This window comes from Pan paniscus, chromosome 19 (assembly GCF_029289425.2).
Source record: "Pan paniscus chromosome 19, NHGRI_mPanPan1-v2.0_pri, whole genome shotgun sequence".
NCBI lineage: Eukaryota > Metazoa > Chordata > Mammalia > Primates > Hominidae > Pan > Pan paniscus.
The window spans coordinates 66,737,421-66,755,220 of NC_073268.2; the positions used below are offsets into that span (position 1 = coordinate 66,737,421).

The following is a 17,800-nucleotide window of genomic DNA, read 5'->3' on the forward strand; positions in this document are numbered from 1 at the left end:
AATAAAAATCCCCTTCTTACAGTTCACGAGTGTCTCCAAGATCTTGCCTCTGCCCTCATCTACTGCCTGTCTTCCCTCTTTCTGCAGTTGCTCAGCCCTGACTCACTGACAAGCCACGGGACCTTTGCACAAACTGTACCTCTGCCTCCTTCCCCAGCACTCCCCCTGAGCACCCTCCAAGTTCCTTTCTCTCGTTCTTCATGGCTTCACAAATGTGATTTCCTCAGGGAAGCCTTCATCCTTTGCCCCTTCCACCAGATCAGGTCACTTGTTACGTTATACCCTCACGGACTTGTCACGTGGGTGTTTATCGGTATGGCTGTCGAATTAGCATCTGCCGCTCTCAACAGACTGTGAGCCATGTGAGGGCAGGAGCCTTGTTTCTCTCTGCCCACCATTGTATACTCAGTGCCTTGCAGAGTGGCAGGCGGCAGGCACTTAATAAATATTGGCTGAATGTAGCCAATGAGGCCATGTGTAACCTATGAGACATAAAATGGGCTCATCAGTATTATTTAAGGAAGGCTTCCTGGAGTGGGTAGGATTTGAGTAGGACCTAGAGACGAGGAGGCTGCAAAAAGCAAAGCTTGTTAGCTGGTGGACCTGGCCAAGGTACGCCTTCGCCTTGGATCTCATTTCTCATTTGTAAAATGGGCAGGGGTTGGACAAAATGAGCTGAAGCTCTGGCATCCCATGGCCCTAGCATCTCCCAGCCCTAGATCCCACAACTCTCCCTATTCCCTTGAGAAGGGCTGTCCTCCCCAGGCAGGGGCAGAGCCCAGTTTTATGCACAGAATGGGTCCTCCCAAGGCCCGGGTGCCTGATCTGCAATTCTGCGCTCCGCCGCAGGGCGACGCTCGGAGACCAGCCACACTGTCCCAAGTCCCGGCGAAGACCCGCCCGCGGCTCCGTAGGTGCCCGGCCCGCCCCTCGCAGCCTCCTGCCTTCCCTTCCTGTCCTCAGCGGCCGGGCCCACGGCCCCGAGCAGCCATGCTGGGCGCGCGGGCCTGGTTGGGCCGCGTCCTTCTGCTGCCCCGCGCCGGTGCAGGCCTCGCCGCGAGCCGCAGGTACGGGCGAGCGGGCCCCTAGGGCACTCCCTGCGCCTGCCTGCGGGCCCAGTGGAGGGTCTTCCGGACACCGGTCCCCAGTGCCAGTCTGGACCACCCCTGCATGCCTGGCCCACCCCTGCATGCCTGGCCCTTCCCCCACCCCACCTCCGGTCTGCTCCTGAGACCTGGCCCTGGCTGTAAGGCCCTCCTCCCCTCCCCTCCCGTCCTCATCCCTTCCCTCCTCTCCCCTTCCTTCCAGTGCAGTGCCAGCTCCTCAGGGACTGTTCTGACACTGCTTCCAGGAAGCCTTCCTTGCACCCCAGTGCTGGATGCTGGGTCAAGGGTCTTTCTCCAATAGTACCCTGTGCCCTGTCACAGTCCTTTATTGCTGCATGGACCTTTCGTTATTTAGGTCTGCCTGCAGTCCCACTTCCAGGCTGAACTCCCTGAGGTCTCTGATTCCCTAGGTGTCCTGGAGTCTGGCCCAGGACCTGGCCCCACAGGAGTCCCAGCAGGTGGGCGTTGAGTGAGGGAGTCCCCATGTCTGGTTTCCTCTGTTTGTCCCTCACCTGGTCCAGTCCCAGACCCTACTGATCTTGGCCTGTCCAGCCACCAGCAGTAGGCTGCCTTCCAGTGGGGCCACACCCAGGCCTGCCAGAGAGATGCCTCCAAGCAGCTGCTCCAGGAAGGGCCGGGGGAGGGGCCTGGGGAGGGGTAAGAATGGAGCCCCAAGAATCATTCTGCCCATTGTGACCCGCCCTGACCTCACAGCCGTCCTTCCCACCGCCAGGCCCAGGAGGTTGGGGGAGACTAACCCGGCAAGGAGCCCCCAATGAGCCACCTCTCCTCACCCCCCAAAAAACATAAGGGGGAGCGCAAAGGCCACAGTCTCCCCCATGGTTCAGAAAGGTGGGTTGGGCTGGGAGCAGGGGTCCTACTGGGGTGCTGACGGAAATGGAGCAGGCGCTGGGGGGCCTGGGAGAAGGTGGGTGGAGGCCGCTGGCTTGCCTGACGCACCAGTCCTCGCCAGGGGTAGCTCCTCCCGGGACAAGGACCGAAGTGCGACAGTCAGTAGTTCAGTGCCCATGCCTGCTGGAGGGAAGGGAAGCCATCCTTCATCTACACCCCAGAGGGTCCCCAACCGCCTGATCCACGAGAAGTCACCATACCTCCTACAACATGCCTACAATCCTGTGGACTGGTGAGCACCTCTCCTGGGGCCCTGCCTGGAATCGCTGGGGTCCTGGGCCCCTCCCAGACCCCCTGGGCTACTGAGTGATGCCCCACCCTGCTGGGTCTAGGTACCCCTGGGGACAGGAAGCCTTCGACAAGGCCAGGAAGGAAAACAAGCCGATTTTCCTCTCAGGTAATGCTCCCACCTTCCCTGATGTGGGGGTGTGGGCAGGGAGCGGCAGTGGATGGGGGAGGGTCCTCTCGGCCTGGCGGGTCTTCCAGGAGACTAGAGGCCAGGACGTCTTCCATGTAGCCAGGGCCACTTGGCCAGCCTCCCTCTGACCCGTTGCTGGCCCCCTGACCTCTCCCCATGGCCCTGTTCAGTCGGGTACTCCACCTGCCACTGGTGCCACATGATGGAAGAGGAGTCCTTCCAGAATGAGGAGATCGGCCGCCTGCTCAGTGAGGACTTTGTGAGTGTGAAGGTAGACCGTGAGGAGCGGCCTGACGTGGACAAGGTGTACATGATGTTCGTGCAGGTGAGCAGCCCTCCTCGGGAGTGTATGCGCCACATGGGCTCAGAGCAGCTCCCCTCACCCTCGCCCTCTCTCCGCCAGGCCACCAGCAGCGGCGGGGGCTGGCCCATGAATGTGTGGCTGACTCCCAACCTCCAGCCCTTTGTCGGGGGCACCTATTTCCCTCCTGAGGATGGCTTGACCCGAGTCGGCTTCCGCACAGTGTTGCTGAGAATACGAGAACAGGTGGGTGTGCCTCCGGGAGTTGGGGGACCAGGGTGGGGGACTAGGAAACAAGAGCCCCTCCCCCTAGCTGACTTCCAGGTGTGCTCCCACCTCCCGCAGTGGAAACAGAACAAGAACACCCTGCTAGAAAATAGCCAGCGTGTCACCACTGCCCTGCTGGCCCGATCAGAGATCAGCGTGGGTGACCGCCAGCTGCCGCCCTCTGCCGCCACCGTGAACAATCGCTGCTTCCAGCAGCTGGACGAGGGCTATGATGAGGAATACGGTGGCTTCGCTGAGGCCCCCAAGTTTCCCACGCCGGGTCAGTGCCCCACGCCCGCCTTAGCCCAGGCTTTGGCCTTCTGATTCCTATGCTGGTCAGGGACCTACTGGCTCCTGGCCTCACCCATAGCTTCCTGTCCTCCTGACTGGCAGTGACCTCCTTGCCCCTAGCCTGTCGGTAGCTATCGGTGAAGACCCGACTGCTGGTGTCAGCAGTGACCCTCTCACCTTAACCTAGATGATGACCTTCTGTCCCCTGACTTGGTCAGTGACCCAGTGACCCTGACTTGGCTAATGACATTCTGGGCTCTAGGGGGACAAGTAACTTACTGGTCCTCTGTGAACCAATGATATTCTGACCTCTGGCTTAGGCTATTACCTTCTGTCCTGTGGGTTGACTCTTGACCTCACAGCCTGTCCAGAGACTGCCTGTTGAGTGAACTCCCAGCCTCTGCCTGGCCCAAGGCCTCCTGACCACCCCGATCTCTGTCCCCACTTTCCCATTCTCTCACCTGCATGTTCTTGGTGCCCCCATAGTGATCCTGAGCTTCCTGTTCTCCTACTGGCTCAGCCATCGACTGACTCAGGATGGCTCTCGGGCCCAGCAGATGGCCTTGCATACCCTGAAAATGATGGCTAACGGGGGCATCCGGGACCATGTGGGGCAGGTGACGGGCACTGGGTGTTCCCTGGAGGGGCAGCAGGGGGCTGTGGGGTGGGGCAGAAGCTGGGACTGGCCTCCAGCTTTGTATCCGCACAGGGCTTTCACCGCTACTCCACAGACCGCCAGTGGCACGTCCCTCACTTTGAGAAGATGCTCTATGACCAGGCACAGCTCGCTGTGGCCTATTCGCAGGCCTTCCAGGTGACCCCTGACCCCAGCCCAGAGAACAGGCATCTCACTCTGGCTGCCCCTCCCAAGGCCTTCCTGGTGACTGTGGCTTCTCTTAATCTGAATCCCCTGTTCCCTCCCATGTACCCACTACCCAGGCTTCCCTCCCCCACCTGCCTCAGAGAATGTTGCCACCTTCCACCTGGGCCTCCCCAGTGACCTCTGTTCACAGTCTCCTTTCTTCCCCTTCTTAGCTCTCTGGTGATGAATTCTACTCTGATGTGGCCAAAGGCATCCTGCAGTATGTGGCTCGGAGCCTGAGCCACCGGGTGTGTGTCCATGGTGGCAGGCAGGCCTGGCTGTGGGAGGGGTTGGGGCTTCCACTGCCCTGTGGGCCGGGGCCAGCCAACTCTCCCCTCCCCACAGTCCGGAGGCTTCTATAGCGCAGAGGATGCAGACTCGCCCCCAGAGCGGGGCCTGCGGCCCAAAGAGGGCGCCTACTATGTGTGGACGGTCAAAGAGGTTCAGCAGCTCCTCCCGGAGCCTGTGTTGGGTGCCACTGAGCCGCTGACCTCAGGCCAGCTCCTCATGAAGCACTACGGCCTCACAGAGGCTGGTAACATCAGCCCCAGTCAGGTGAGGACTTCTGGGGTCACCTGACGGGCCCTGGTGCCTGCCAGGCGTGTGAGCTCGCAGACAAAGGCCATTCTCCTCAGGACCCCAAGGGGGAGCTGCAGGGCCAGAATGTGCTGACCGTCCGGTACTCGCTGGAGCTGACTGCTGCCCGCTTTGGCTTGGATGTGGAGGCCGTGCGGACCTTGCTCAATACAGGGCTGGAGAAGCTCTTCCAGGCCCGGAAGCATCGGCCCAAGCCGCACCTGGACAGCAAGATGCTGGCTGCCTGGAATGGTGGGGCAGCACACCTGAGACCGAGCCTGTCTGGAGGATCCCCCTTCACAAAGCCCCTGTCTTTCCGGCACCTGCTAAATGCTCACTCTCCCTTGATTAGCGTTATTATTCTCAGTTGACAAAAGAGGCTTAAGGAGCTTGAGTAACCCGCCCAAGGTCACGCGCAAGGGCTGGGAACCCCGCCATGTCTGGCTTTGGAGCCCAAGATCTTAGGGATCACCCATGGCTCCAGGGAGGTGTTGGGGCCTAAGGTGATAGGGTGGACATGCCTGGAGGGTCCTGGCCAGCTTCTTACCACTACTTGTCTCTCCTGGCTCCAGGCTTGATGGTGTCAGGCTATGCTGTGACTGGGGCTGTCCTGGGCCAAGACAGGCTGATCAACTATGCCACCAATGGTGCCAAGTTCCTGAAGCGGCACATGTTTGATGTGGCCAGTGGCCGCCTGATGCGGACCTGCTACACCGGCCCTGGGGGGACTGTGGAGCACAGGTTGGGGGCTGGGTAGACCGGGAGGGCTCGTCTCCCCCACGTGTCCCCAGCCTACCTCTGCCCTACTTCTCCCCTCCATGTGGACTCCAGTCCTGGCTCTGCCAGGTGCTTGCTGTGAGTTTGTAGCCTCCCTGGGCCCATTTACTCATCTGGGAAGTGGGCTGATGGCACCTGCCCAAGAGGGTTCATCTGGAGGGTTAAGTGAACAAATGGGTGAAAGGGCCTCCTCTGGGAAAGGCCCTCTCTCCTGGGGCTCTCCCCAGCCCCTCCCCTAATGCCTGTCCACCAGCAACCCACCCTGCTGGGGCTTCCTGGAGGACTACGCCTTCGTGGTGCGGGGCCTGCTGGACCTGTATGAGGCCTCACAGGAGAGTGCGTGGCTCGAGTGGGCTCTGCGGCTGCAGGACACACAGGACAGGCTCTTTTGGGACTCCCAGGGTGGCGGCTACTTCTGCAGTGAGGCTGAGCTGGGGGCTGGCCTGCCCCTGCGTCTGAAGGACGGTCAGTGGGGGTGCAGGGCTAGTCTGGGGTCCTGGGAGGTGTAAGTGCAGCGTGGGTGAAGAGCTGGTGTGGGCAGGAGCCCTCCTGGCTTTGTGTCTCTGCTACTTATTAATGGTGTGATTTTTGGCTGCTGTAATATTTCTGTGTCTCAATTTCTTTTTTTTAAATAGAGACAGAGTCTTGCTATGTTGCCCAGGCTGATCTTGAACTCCTGGGCTCAAGTGATCCTCCCACCTCGGCCTCCCAAAGTGCTGGGATTACAGGCATGAACCACTACACTCAGCGTGTTTTGTTTCGTTCCTTTCTTTCTTTTCTTTTTCTTTCCTTTCTCTTTCTTTTTCTTTCTTTCTCTTTCCTTTCTTCCTTTCTTTCTTTTCTTTCTCTCTTTCTTTCTCTTTTTTTTTTTTTTTTTTTTTTGAGACAGGGTCTCACTGTCACCCAGGCTGGAATGCAGTGGCATGATCTTGGCTCACAGCAACCTCTGCCTCCGGGGCTGAATCGATTCTCCCACCTCAGCCTCCTGAGTAGCTAGGACTATAGGCATGCACCACCATGCCTGGCTAATTTTTTGTAGAGATGGGATTTCTCCATGTTTCCCAGGCTGGTCTGAAACTACTGGGCTCAAGTGATCTGCCCACCTCAGCCTCCCAAAGTGCTGGGATTACAGGCGAGAGCCACCATGCCTGGCCTGTTTCTTAATAAGTAAAATGGAGCTAACATTGGTACTACCTTACAGGGCTGATGTAAAGATGAATTTAGCTGTTCTGTAAACATGCTTAGCACAGTAACTGACACCCATGGATTCAGATATTGACCAAGGCTCACTTGGTCTCTGCCCTCATGAAGCTTACAGTATGGTAGGGGAGACAGCGAATATGCAGTAATGATGCAAAAACACATGCACAAATGTGCAGTTAAAATTGTGGTGAGTGCCATGAAGAAGTAGGATGCTCTATGTGTACCTGCTCCCTATCACCCATGTGCCTTGTCTGTGGTTAAAGGTTTCTGTCCCGAAACTCAAATTTTAGCTCCTCAAAGATCAGGACTTTCTGCCATTGTTGTATCCCCAGGGTCTAGTGTGGTTCTGGCACATTGTAAGTGCTTAATAAATGTTAACTGAGTGAATGAAAGGGCCTTGGGAGAGAACCACAGAGGAGGACCAACTCAGCCTAGGGAGAGATTAGAGGACACCTGTGACAGGTGTCATTTAACCAAGGCCTGGAGGGAAAGAGGGGCCATGTGGCCATGGAGAAGCTGTGGAGAGAGTTCAGGCATAGGGAGCAGTGCATGACAGGCCTGGAGCAGGCAGCCTGTATCCGGCAGCCTGTATCCTGGAGGACAGGCAGGGCCCGCGTGTTCCAGGAGGGCACCAAGGAGAATGCTGAGGCCGGCAGAGCACGGAGGCCGTCTTTTTTTTTTTCCTAAGAAAAGAAGGCTGGTCTCAAACTCCTGGGCTCAGGTGATCCTCCCGCCTCGGCTTCCCAGGTGCTGGGACTACAGGTGTGAGCCACCATGCCCGGCTGGCAAGGAGGTTTTAAGTGGATTGTGATCTGCTCTGGTATGGTTTTAAGGAGGTCACTCTGACCACTGATGGAGAGAAGTGGGGGTGGGGGAAACAGGCGACCAGTTAGGAGGCCATTACTCGTGTTCAGTCCAGGCAGGCATTGGTGAAGGCTCAGAGGATGTGGAAGTATGAGATGGGGAGACATGGTGAGATTTGGATCTTTTCTGGCTGCAGCCCTGGCAAGACTCACAGATGGATTAGAAGCGGAGGGAGAGGGAGAGGAAGGGGACAGGATGATGCCGCTCTAGCTTGAGCAGCTGGGTGGCTGGACAGAGGCATCAGCAGCGAGGAGGGAGCCTGGAGACCAACAGTTGAGGCTAGGACAGGTAGAGTGAAGGGTGCCATAAAAAAGACAGCAAAGTACTGATAACAGCTGGAGTGGCATCCACACCCAGAGCGGGGAAGGGGCAGGATGGGCAGGGCTTTTTCTCTGTCCCATCCCCCAAGTGGCCCTGGATACAGTCCTGGGCAGGGTCCTGGGACTCAGTGACCCGCCCTTACCCCCACCCCCTGCCTCCCTGTGTGCTGTAGACCAGGATGGAGCAGAGCCCAGCGCCAATTCCGTGTCAGCCCACAACCTGCTCCGGCTGCATGGCTTCACGGGCCACAAGGACTGGATGGACAAGTGTGTGTGCTTATTGACCGCCTTTTCCGAGCGCATGCGCCGTGTCCCGGTGGCGTTGCCCGAGATGGTCCGCGCCCTCTCAGCCCAGCAGCAGACCCTCAAGCAGGTGGGGGGTGAGGGCATCTGGGTTGGGACCTCGGGTGGGAGGGAAGTTGGGGCTGCGATGGCAGATGGGAACAGGGGGTGGGGTTCCTGGGCTGTCCCCAGAGCTCAGGTCTGTGTGTGTGCAGGCACGTGGCCTGTCAGACAGGGAGGCAGAAGTTAATATGAGTCCGTGGTGGCTGATGAAGTGTTTCTCTGTACGTCTTGGTGTCAGTGTAATTGCTTCTGTCCGTACTGTGTTACTGGTGTGTGTGTACTTCCGGGTGTGTGTGACCCTGGAGGTGTGTGTCTGTGCACCTACCTTTGAGGGGGATGCTGGTGTGAGTGTTTGTCTGTCTGCATGTGGATGCCCCATCTGCAGGTTTGCCTCTGTGTCTGCCTGCATGCGTGTGTGTCTGGTGTTTGTGTGTGTGGTATCTGCCTCTGTGTGGGCATCTACTGTGTGTGTGTGTGTGTGTGTGTGTGTGACTACTCGGTGTCTGTCTGGATGGGTCTCTGTGTGCTCTGGGTCTTCTGGGTGTGTGTCTCCCCGTGTTTGTATCTGTACCATTGTGTATATGTATGACATTTCCACTTCGGTATTCTCATGTGTGAGTGTGTGTGTGTGTTCCCACTTGCCAAGCATTAACTCATCCTGGCAGCTGAGATGAGTCCCTGTTCCTTCTTAGAGATATAGGGTGGGGCGGAGGGAGGATGGGGAAGCCCTGGTGGTCTAGGGCTCAGCCCTCCCTCCCCTGACACACCGGAGTGACCTTTCTATTCCGGTCAGATCGTGATCTGTGGAGACCGTCAGGCCAAGGACACCAAGGCCCTGGTGCAGTGCGTCCACTCTGTCTACATTCCTAACAAGGTACCCATCCCTGTGAGCCCAACCTGCCACCTCCCCAGAGCTGCCCCCTCCCATCCTCAGCTCCTCAACATCTCCTTCCCCTCAGAATGTTGGGAAGAGGGAACTTCCCAGTGGGCCTTTCTAATGGGCAGGTGACCCCACCCTGGCAGGTGACTCTCCCTGCTCTGCTGCTGCCCTAGGTGCTGATTCTGGCTGATGGGGACCCCTCGAGCTTCCTGTCCCGCCAGCTGCCTTTCCTGAGTACCCTCCGACGGTTGGAAGACCAGGCCACTGCATATGTGTGTGAGAATCAAGCCTGCTCAATGCCCATCACTGATCCCTGCGAATTACGAAAACTACTACATCCATGACTGCCCCAACCCCCTTGGGGTGGGGCAGAAGGTGAAGCATCCCAACTGACTAGAGACTCAGGCCCTGCAGGGCCCTATAGAACCTGTGGCCATCCCTGAGCACCCTGCCACCAGGTGACCTCGGCCATACTCACTGCCCCCCTTGGGCACCCACTCACCCTAGAATAAACTTAACAGTGTCCCGTGGTAACCTGAGGGCCTCAGCTTTGCTTATGAGGGAGGGACTGGGAACCAGCAGCTCAGGGCCGCTTCCTCTGGCAGCCCCCACCTGACCCCTCTGCCTTCTCCCATTTCTCCTTCATCTTCCAGGGGTCAGCAGACTGCCCCTTTCCCTTCCATGGTCATTGTAGCCTGAATGAATTTAGTCCCCTGAACTGAGGTCAGGGGACTAAAACCAAGTAAAGATGCCCAGGGGTGGGCATGGGGGTGTGGACTGGCCCAGGAGGGAGAAAGCATAATCCTTGCCCTCAGAAAGAGGTTAAGAAGGGAACCTGCCCTCCCCTCCCCATTGTCTCCTTGTGTTGAGCTGGAAAGGGGGCAGAGATGCTTTATATGAGCTTTTATATTTCACAGAATGGTGACTTTGCATATGCCCTGGTGCATTGTGGGAGCTGCTATTGTCACGACTAAGACATTTCTTTTGGGGTATCCATCTAGCCCCAGCCTCGAAAGGATGGAAGCAAGGCCTCCTTGCAGGAGGTCATGTTGTCCATTCGTCTGCTTTCATACAAGCTGGTCCAAAGAAAGAGTTCTCTTTCGTTTGGAACATCTGTTGGGTTGGAAGTCCTTCCCCAAATCTATCTGAGTCCTTCTTGCTGCAGAGAAAGCCTTCCTGTGACCTCATCCTTTCCCCTAAATGTTGGGAAATGCTCCTGAGTCCTGTCCTTGACACATACATCTTCCTTGGGTCTAGCTTCCTTGGGTTGAGGGATGGGGACTGGGACACATGCTTTGGGAAGGGCAGGTGCAGAGTGATGGGGCTGACAGGGGGTAGGGGAAGCAGGGGGAGGAGCTGTCCCTCTGAGGCGTTTGGGAATCGGCTGTGCCAGGCATCCTCAGCCCCCCAGCTAAGCAACACAGAGAGCCAAAAGAGGCTACTAGAGACAAGAAGGCCTTCATGGGGCCACTGCTTGTGGGGGATGTCAGCAGTGGGGAGGAGTGAAGCAGGAAGGAACCGGGAGACTGGATGGAATTGCTCCCTTCACACGGTCACACATAGCCACACATGGTCACTGGGACCAGAGTCAGCTCTGTCTGGGCAGCCAGGCCCTCAGTGCAAGCCACCAGCCCATCTGGAGGGGATTAGTGCTCCGGCCAACAAGGTCAGCTGGCCCCTTCCTAGCTGGAGCCCACTCAACCTTGCCAGGAAGTCAGAGAGCTGGACAAGTGGAGCCCAGCCTGGGGAGGTGGAAGAGAGGGAGGATGGAACATGGTGAAGCACAGGTGGCCTTTTTGGCAGCCCCAGCCCTGGCTTTGGAACAGTCTGGGCAGTGTGCCAACCCCTCTTGCCACTGTCGTCCCATTGACCCTCATGAATGAGTTGCGAGGCAGTTACCTTCAGCCTCCTAGGGATAAATATTCGAGGCCCAGAGAGGGTAAGAGACCTGCCTGCGACCCCTCAGCACTTCTGTTTCTCTCTGGGGTCTTGAGGGTACAATAAAGACCCCTAAGGCTTCCTCTTCTCGCAGGAGGTCCAGGCGCAGCTGTGGGGGAGGGTGCCCTTGGTGTCTTCTGTCCCTGCAGCCAGTCTGCTTTCTACTCGGCAGCTCCTCTCTCCCTCCTGGGATGAGATGTGCACGCGATGATGGGATTCTGTAAATGGGTTGGGAAGAAGGAGTTACCTCCTTAAAGGGTTAGTTCTCCCAGGAGTGCTCGAATTTCTAAAGGGGGCAGGGTCCCACATAAATCTCACTCAGAAGCAGGATTATAGGAGTTCCTGCAGCATCCCTTCCCCTTTGCTGGTCCCTCTTGAGTGTGCACCCGGTTCTACCAGCGGAACACCTGTGGGCCAGGGTCACTGGAGACAGGGCCATACCGTCTGGGCAGTCACTTAAGTAACTTCATCATTCTGAGCACCCCCCTTCCTTATCTGAAAGGTGGGGGGCCATCCACCCAGCTCTCAGGGCTGTTAAGGTGACTAAATGGGATAATGGTTGTATCATCCCTGAGCAAAGGGTATCACAGATGGGAAGATTATCTTAGCTCCGCAGGGAGCCAGATGGGCTGTGAGGGAGGGGTAAAGGCAGGGCTGGAGGGGGCTGGCTGAGCAGGGTATATATGGGGGGGTTCTTCCTCAAACCCAGAAAAGCTCTTAGTTAGGCTTAGTGTCTTTGTTGAGAAACTGAGGCCCAAAGAAAGGAATTTCTTGTCCCTTTGTTTCCCTTTCCCTGCCCGAGGTCATTCATTCACCTAACAACTTTGTGCCCGACACTAGACAAGGCCCTAGTGAGCAAAATGAACATAGCCCCTCTGGGAACACAGAGCCTAGATAGGGAGATGATCATTTCATTACTGCAAACACAAACATATAATCCCAGCCTGGGCTAAGTGCTGTGAAGTTCCAGACTTGTGTCTGGCTCGGTGCTGTATCCTAAGCACCTTGGCACTTAAGTGGCATTGAAATACTTGCTGGAAAGAAGGCCACTCTGAGGAGGTGATGTCAGAACTGAGGCTTGGAGGGCTGGAGTTAAATAAAGATGGTTTCAGGTCTTCTTTGCCTTCCCTGTGGGTTCTGCCTCTGCCTCCTCTCTGGCACTCAGGCTAAGGGTAAGCATCTCCGACTGGCCATCAGCCCCAACATGCCGAGTACAGGGATCAGATCCTGTCTTGCGTGGCCGGTCTCCCCTAGGTCCTGAACCCAGGGAAGTGCATGTGGATCTCAATTTATCTAGATGGTGCGTTTGTGCCTGCCCTCCTTTCGGGCATGTTCTAGAACAGAGTTCAGTCCAGAGCCCAGGGGTGGCCGGGATGATGGATAAGGGTGTGGGGCCTGCTGACCACCAGGGGACCTGATCATTGGGCTGGGCCAGCCTCTCTGTCCTCATTTTCCCCTCTGCAAAGAAGGGGTGTTGGGCGTCCCTACTTCTCGCGCCAGCCCCGGGGCCTCTATCCTGGCGGGAAGGGCAGGCCGACCCGGCAGACTGCGGCCTCTCGGGAGGGAAGAAGGTGTCAGACGCGCGGAGCAACCATAAATAGCCCCCCTTTCCCAGAAGACGGCACAGGGTTCAAGACTCAGGCGCCGCATACTCAGAATGAGAGCAGAGACTCCCGCCAGGAAAAAAAGGCACTTAGGGGATCTGCTCATTAGCATGAAATGCAAATGAGCCCGCCCGGCCTCATTTACACAACTCGGTGCATGGATTCGGCGAAAGGGCAACCAGGGAGACGACGGCGCAGCAGCCACTCTGCCACTTCCCCCATCCCCTCCCCCCATCGGCCGGGGCGGGAACTGAGACGACCCCAACCCTCTGCGGTGGCGGGAGGTGCGCGGGGGCTACGTGGGTGGCGCAGCCTTAGGAAAGTGAACAACGCCCAGGGGTGATGGCCTCAGCAAAGTGAGGGGTGGTGATGGAGGTCATCCGACCCATCCCTCCGCCTCTCCGCAGTGGCGCAAGCGCCCCAAAATCTCCGGAGAGGGAACTGACTGACCCACTAGGTTCCGCCGTGTCTACCTCTCGCAGATGTTGGGGAAGTGCTTCCCGGCGTCTAATCCTCGCTGTTCCCCCCTCCACCGGCGCCCAGCACACCCGCGGCGCTCCGCTCCCGGGTACCCACAGCTTTCTGGAGTGGCGCCGGCGGCAGGAGAGAGCTAGAGCCGACTGAGCCCCAGAACTCGGGGAGGTAGGCGGGGCAAGGGCCGGGGTCTGCGCGTGCGTGTGCACGCATGGAAAGCACAAACCCACGAGGGCCCGCTGCCGGTAGGGTTAAGGTGAGTGAGTGAAGGCGGCAGACCCGCGAAGTTCCAGTTCCGCGGACACTCTTTCCCTAAGCCACATAGGGACTTAAGAGAAACTGAGGCACGAAGTTGGGGGGTGGCGGTGGTGGGGACTTTGAAGGTCGAGTCGATAAAGCCCAGCTCTGTGCTTCCGCCCCCTCCCACACACTCGAGACCCCCACAGGTTCCTTCTTAGGGGTCCTCGCTCTGCTCCGCAGCCCCTCCTGGGGATCCGGGCTCTGCGGTCCAGCGCGACCTGCCTGGGGCCATGTGTTCAAGCACGGAGCCCCTGCGTGGAGTCCACGCCCTTCAAAAGGTCCCTAGGGGCAAAGGGATGAAGCCCAGGAGCGTCAACGTGAGGTCAGGTCCAGCGGGTTAGGGTTACGAGGTCAGGGTCGAAGTCTCAGAATTGACTCGGGAGTATGACCAATAAGCCCAAGAGATTTGTGGAGGCCACGCCCAGACCATGCCTACCCTAGCCTTTCTCGAGCTCCGCCCGTTTCTCCAAGACTGGGCCCCTCCAGCCTGAAGCCCCACCCCCAGGACATCCAGCTCCGCTCCTTCCCTTCCCCAGTCCCGCAGCCAAGCTCAACTCCAGGGTGGGAGATTAACCAGGTGGAGACCTGGGATTTCGCTCTGGGACCCCCTGGTCACAACCCTCACCCCCGTGCCGCCTGTCTCCTTTCTTCCCCAGGCCCGCCCAGAGCTGAGCTCCGTCCTCCGGCTGCTGCCCAAATCAGGGGTCGTAGACAAAGGATGCCTGGGGCCTGCGGCCCTGCGCCAGGACCCCGCGCCGAATACTCTGATTCTTCGGGGTCCCTCCAAGGGAGTCCCAAAGACCCCAATGGCCAATAGGAAAGTGGGTTCGGTCTGGGCAGCAGTCTGATTGGCTCCAGCCTTCGGGAGCGGACCCAGGGGCAAGGGGAGGGGAGAGGGGCGGTCCTGGGTTTTGGGGTGGGAATCGGATTCCAGCTGTGGTTCTCTCCCTGCGCTCCCGCCCGCACTGCCACGGCGGACGGCCAATGGGCGCGCCGCTCGGGGCCGGCGGCGTCCGGCGATTGGCTGCGGGGCTGTCTGGGGGCGGGGCCGAGGCTTGAAGTTGAAGTGAGGGATCCAGCTGTGGTGTGCGCCGGGCTCCTCGCCGCCGCTTTCGCTCGCTCGCTCCGCGTCTCGGCCGGAGGAGGAGGCAGTGGCGCCGGCGACAGCTACGGCAGCGGCAGCCACCGCGGCGGCTGCGGCGGCGGCATCTCCGCCTCCACTCCCGCCCGGGACTGCCCCCCACTGTCTCCCCGCCCCTCCCGGACAGTGAGCCCGCGGCGGGGCGGGGGAAGGAGCCGCCCCCACCCCCTCCAAGCCCACCCCTAAAGAGATCCCTCCTCCCCTCCCCCGCCGCCTGGCGCGGAGCCGGGACGATGCTGACCCCTTAGATCCGGCTCCAGCTGCGCCGCGGGAAGAGGGGGTGCCCCTCCCCGGACCCCCGCCCTCCGCCGCTGCCCCCCTTTTCGCTCGCCCTCTCGGGGCGGCTTCGCTGAAGGTAGCGCCGAATCCGGCAACCGGAGCCTGGGCGCGAAGCGAAGAAGCCGGAACAAAGTGAGGGGGAGCCGGCCGGCTGGCCCGGGGAGCCCCAGGGGCGCAGGGGGAGCGGGACTCGCGCCGGGCGGGGTTTCCCTGCGCCCCGGCGCCCCGCGGGCAGCATGCCCCTGCGGGCAGGGGGAGCTGGGCTGAACTGGCCCTCCCGGGGGCTCAGCTTGCGCCCTAGAGCCCACCAGATGTGCCCCCGCCGGGGCCCCCGGGTTGCGTGAGGACACCTCCTCGGAGGGGCGCCGCTTGCCCCTCTCCGGACCGCCCGGGGCCCCGGCTGGCCAGAGGATGGACGAGGAGGAGGATGGAGCGGGCGCCGAGGAGTCGGGACAGCCCCGGAGCTTCATGCGGCTCAACGACCTGTCGGGGGCCGGGGGCCGGACGGGGCCGGGGTCAGCAGAAAAGGACCCAGGCAGCGCGGACTCCGAGGCGGAGGGGCTGCCGTACCCGGCGCTGGCCCCGGTGGTTTTCTTCTACTTGAGCCAGGACAGCCGCCCGCGGAGCTGGTGTCTCCGCACGGTCTGTAACCCATATCCTTCGGGGCACGACGGCCAGGCGCGGGGTCAGAAGGGGGACGGGCCGCACCGCCGGGGGTCGGGGGGGAAGAAGACCCACCTCCAGGTGAGTCGAAGTGAGCCCGGAGGGTAGGCGGATGAGGGGGGGGAGCTGCCAGGGAGGGGAGGGGGCACCAGAGTGGGAGCGGAGACGCGAGCAGGTCTCGTCGGTAACCCGGGCTTACCCCACCTGCGTACACACACCTCAGTCCTCCTGGGTTGGGGGGGTGGGGATCCAGGCCAGGAGAAGAGAGCTGTGCCCCGCTGGCTCGCAGCTGGACGCCCTCCAGATGTGGTCAGGGGAGGGTCGTCATCCTCCAGATGTGGGAAGCTTCGGGAGCCTGGGAGCTGTACTCTGCCCGCGCCGGTTAGCGAGCTGGGTTTGGTTTCCGAGTTTGGTGGGGGGTGGGTGGGGGCGGTGGGGAGGAAGCTGCGGGGACGGAGGAGGGGGGACCGCAATCTCCTGGGTTTCCCTCCTTCCCCCGCCCCAAAGTTTGCGGCGGATTCTAGGGTCTGATCCCCCAACCTGGTCCTTGAGGCTGAGGTTTTTACTGACCCAGAGGGAGATGTTGGGGGGCGGGGACCAGGTCCTGGCCCACCTCACCCCCCACCTCGCGGGTTGGAGGCACAACAAGGAGATTCCGGCGGCGGCTGATGTCAGGGGCGCAGAATGAGAACAAGATGTGGTGGAGGGGAGCTGTCTGCCCCCGGAGCTGGGAGTGGAGCCCCTTTCCGCTAGAGCCCAGTGCCGCGGGTGCCTCCTACCCGATCTCCATTCGATGCAGGGTGCTTAAGATTGGGTTGGGGAGTTTTATGCTGGATTTTTCTTGTGGAGGGAAAGACTGTGTCAAGAGCTTTTTTAGCAAGTGGGGGATGGGGTTAAGCTGGTCCAGGTTACTCCTCCCCTTTCACAAATAAAGAGTGCTCCTGCAGACCAGGTATGGGGGACTGCAGGCCCGCGAAAGTCTTGAGGGGACAGTAATACTGTCAGTGTGTTCACTAAGGAGGACTCGGGTCCACCACCCCAGTGTAGACTCTGCAGATAGGTTTGGGGAATGCAAGCCCCACATTCCAGGGAGATGGATTTAGCACTGCTCCCTGTCTGCCCAGGCTGGAGTGGTAGGGGAGACCCCAGCCCAGTCAGACCCTAGCTCAAAGCGCCACTTGACAGACGCCTGGCCCCAAGCTCCCTGGTGGGTCCTGCCACCGGGGGAAGGAAAGGTGGAGGGGAGGTGTTGCTGCCATCTCAGGTCTGGACAGCTTCTCTGGGCTCCTTCCTTCCAGCTCAGAGGTTCTTATAGACCCAGGGTGGGAGACCCCAGGTCTCCCTTGTAGCCCCTGTGAGCCTAGCAGGGACTCTGCTCTGGGGAAGGGGGGGTGGAAGGTTGGTGCCGCCCTCACTCTCTGCAGCTCTGCTGCCTCTAGTGCGCAAAGCAGGGATGAGCTTGTGGCCCCCCCACCCCCATCCTCTACACCTTGTGGGTCTTTAGGAAGCTCCCCTCATCACATCCTCTCCTCATCCACTGCCCCTTCTTCCTTTCTCTCTGAGATGCAGAAAGAGAGGTGCAGGCCTCAGAGGTCTGTGTTCTTGCTGAATAGGCACAATCTTGAGGTTTGAGCCCCCAGCCCCAGGCCCCTTTCTCCCAGGCAGGGATGGAGATGGAGAACTGATATGGCTGGAAAGGATGGGTTCCGAGCAACTCTCCTCTCTGCCCCTAATCATTTGCCCCTTCCACGAATGGGAAAAAGCATCAACCTCTATGTCCTCCTTCTCAAGGGTCCCAGGGGAGGTAGAGAGAGCTCTTCTCTCCCCTCTCCCTGAAAACAGACCTCTAGGCTAACATCTCTTCTCGCCTGCCCTATCTCCAGGTGCTAGTGGAGGGTCTGGAGGCAGACTCCTTCACTGAGTGGTCTGGACGGGGGCAAGTGTTGAGGCCTGGCATGGGGGAGGAGAGGTGGGAGGACAGCACTCACCTTGGGAGTTGGGGAGCAGCTTCCCCCAGGGGAGTGGTAGTTGGGTGTGTGGCATCAGCATTACTAGGTCTGGAGAAGCCTGGGTTGGCTGAGGATGGGTTGAGAACAATTTTTTGGCAGGGGACTGCCTAAGCTGTGCCCCTCACCACTGCCATCCTACCCAAGTACCAAGAGACACCTGTATTTTTGCTGCCAGAGGGGCTCTGAACTGCCTCCAGGGCCTCCCTCTTTCTCTTTGTGGTATCTGTGACTCCCCACAGGCTTCAGGAGGGTCCCTCTACGCCTCTGAGC

At 59.5% G+C, this 17,800-nt stretch overlaps 2 protein-coding genes and 1 long non-coding RNA gene across 27 annotated transcripts in view; 2 read left to right on the forward strand and 1 right to left on the reverse strand.

The window, feature by feature from the left end:
* The first annotated feature begins 895 nt into the window (after positions 1-895).
* On the forward strand, positions 896-9,656 carry SPATA20 (spermatogenesis associated 20). 4 transcript variants are annotated; one of them, XM_003817441.4, is made up of 17 exons: positions 896-1,067; positions 1,517-1,564; positions 2,080-2,250; positions 2,351-2,415; positions 2,607-2,761; positions 2,840-2,983; positions 3,083-3,284; positions 3,782-3,912; positions 4,005-4,109; positions 4,331-4,405; positions 4,503-4,712; positions 4,793-4,985; positions 5,306-5,474; positions 5,764-5,975; positions 8,071-8,270; positions 9,036-9,116; positions 9,296-9,656. In XM_003817441.4, the coding sequence occupies exons 1-17, from the start codon at positions 991-993 to the stop codon at positions 9,464-9,466; spliced, it is 2,409 nt and encodes an 802-aa protein (XP_003817489.1). In that variant the 5' UTR covers positions 896-990; the 3' UTR covers positions 9,467-9,656. The 4 variants fall into 4 exon arrangements, with proteins under 4 accessions (XP_003817489.1, XP_003817490.1, XP_003817488.1 ...); XM_003817440.3 differs by having other exon boundaries at positions 1,051-1,067; positions 1,462-1,564; XM_008970655.4 differs by lacking the exon at positions 896-1,067 and adding an exon at positions 1,840-1,958 and having other exon boundaries at positions 1,462-1,564.
* Positions 9,657-10,010: 354 nt separating this feature from the next.
* Positions 10,011-16,388, reverse strand: LOC130540915 (uncharacterized). Its single transcript, XR_010110687.1, has 2 exons — positions 15,740-16,388; positions 10,011-11,278 (listed from the first exon to the last, which is right to left on the reverse strand). It is a non-coding gene; the product is annotated as an uncharacterized LOC130540915 (long non-coding RNA).
* The window catches only part of CACNA1G (calcium voltage-gated channel subunit alpha1 G), a 67,001-nt gene continuing 63,704 nt past the window's right edge, over positions 14,504-17,800 (forward strand). For 6 of the 22 annotated variants that reach the window (XM_055100955.2, XM_055100962.2, XM_055100961.2 and 3 more), the window contains exon 1: positions 14,512-15,510. In XM_055100955.2, coding sequence (XP_054956930.1) covers positions 15,270-15,510 — 241 coding nt within the window. In that variant the 5' untranslated portion in view covers positions 14,512-15,269. Of the gene's footprint in view, positions 15,511-17,800 lie in introns of all 22 variants that reach the window. The other 16 variants (XM_055100966.2, XM_055100965.2, XM_055100967.2 and 13 more) reach the window with 3 other exon arrangements.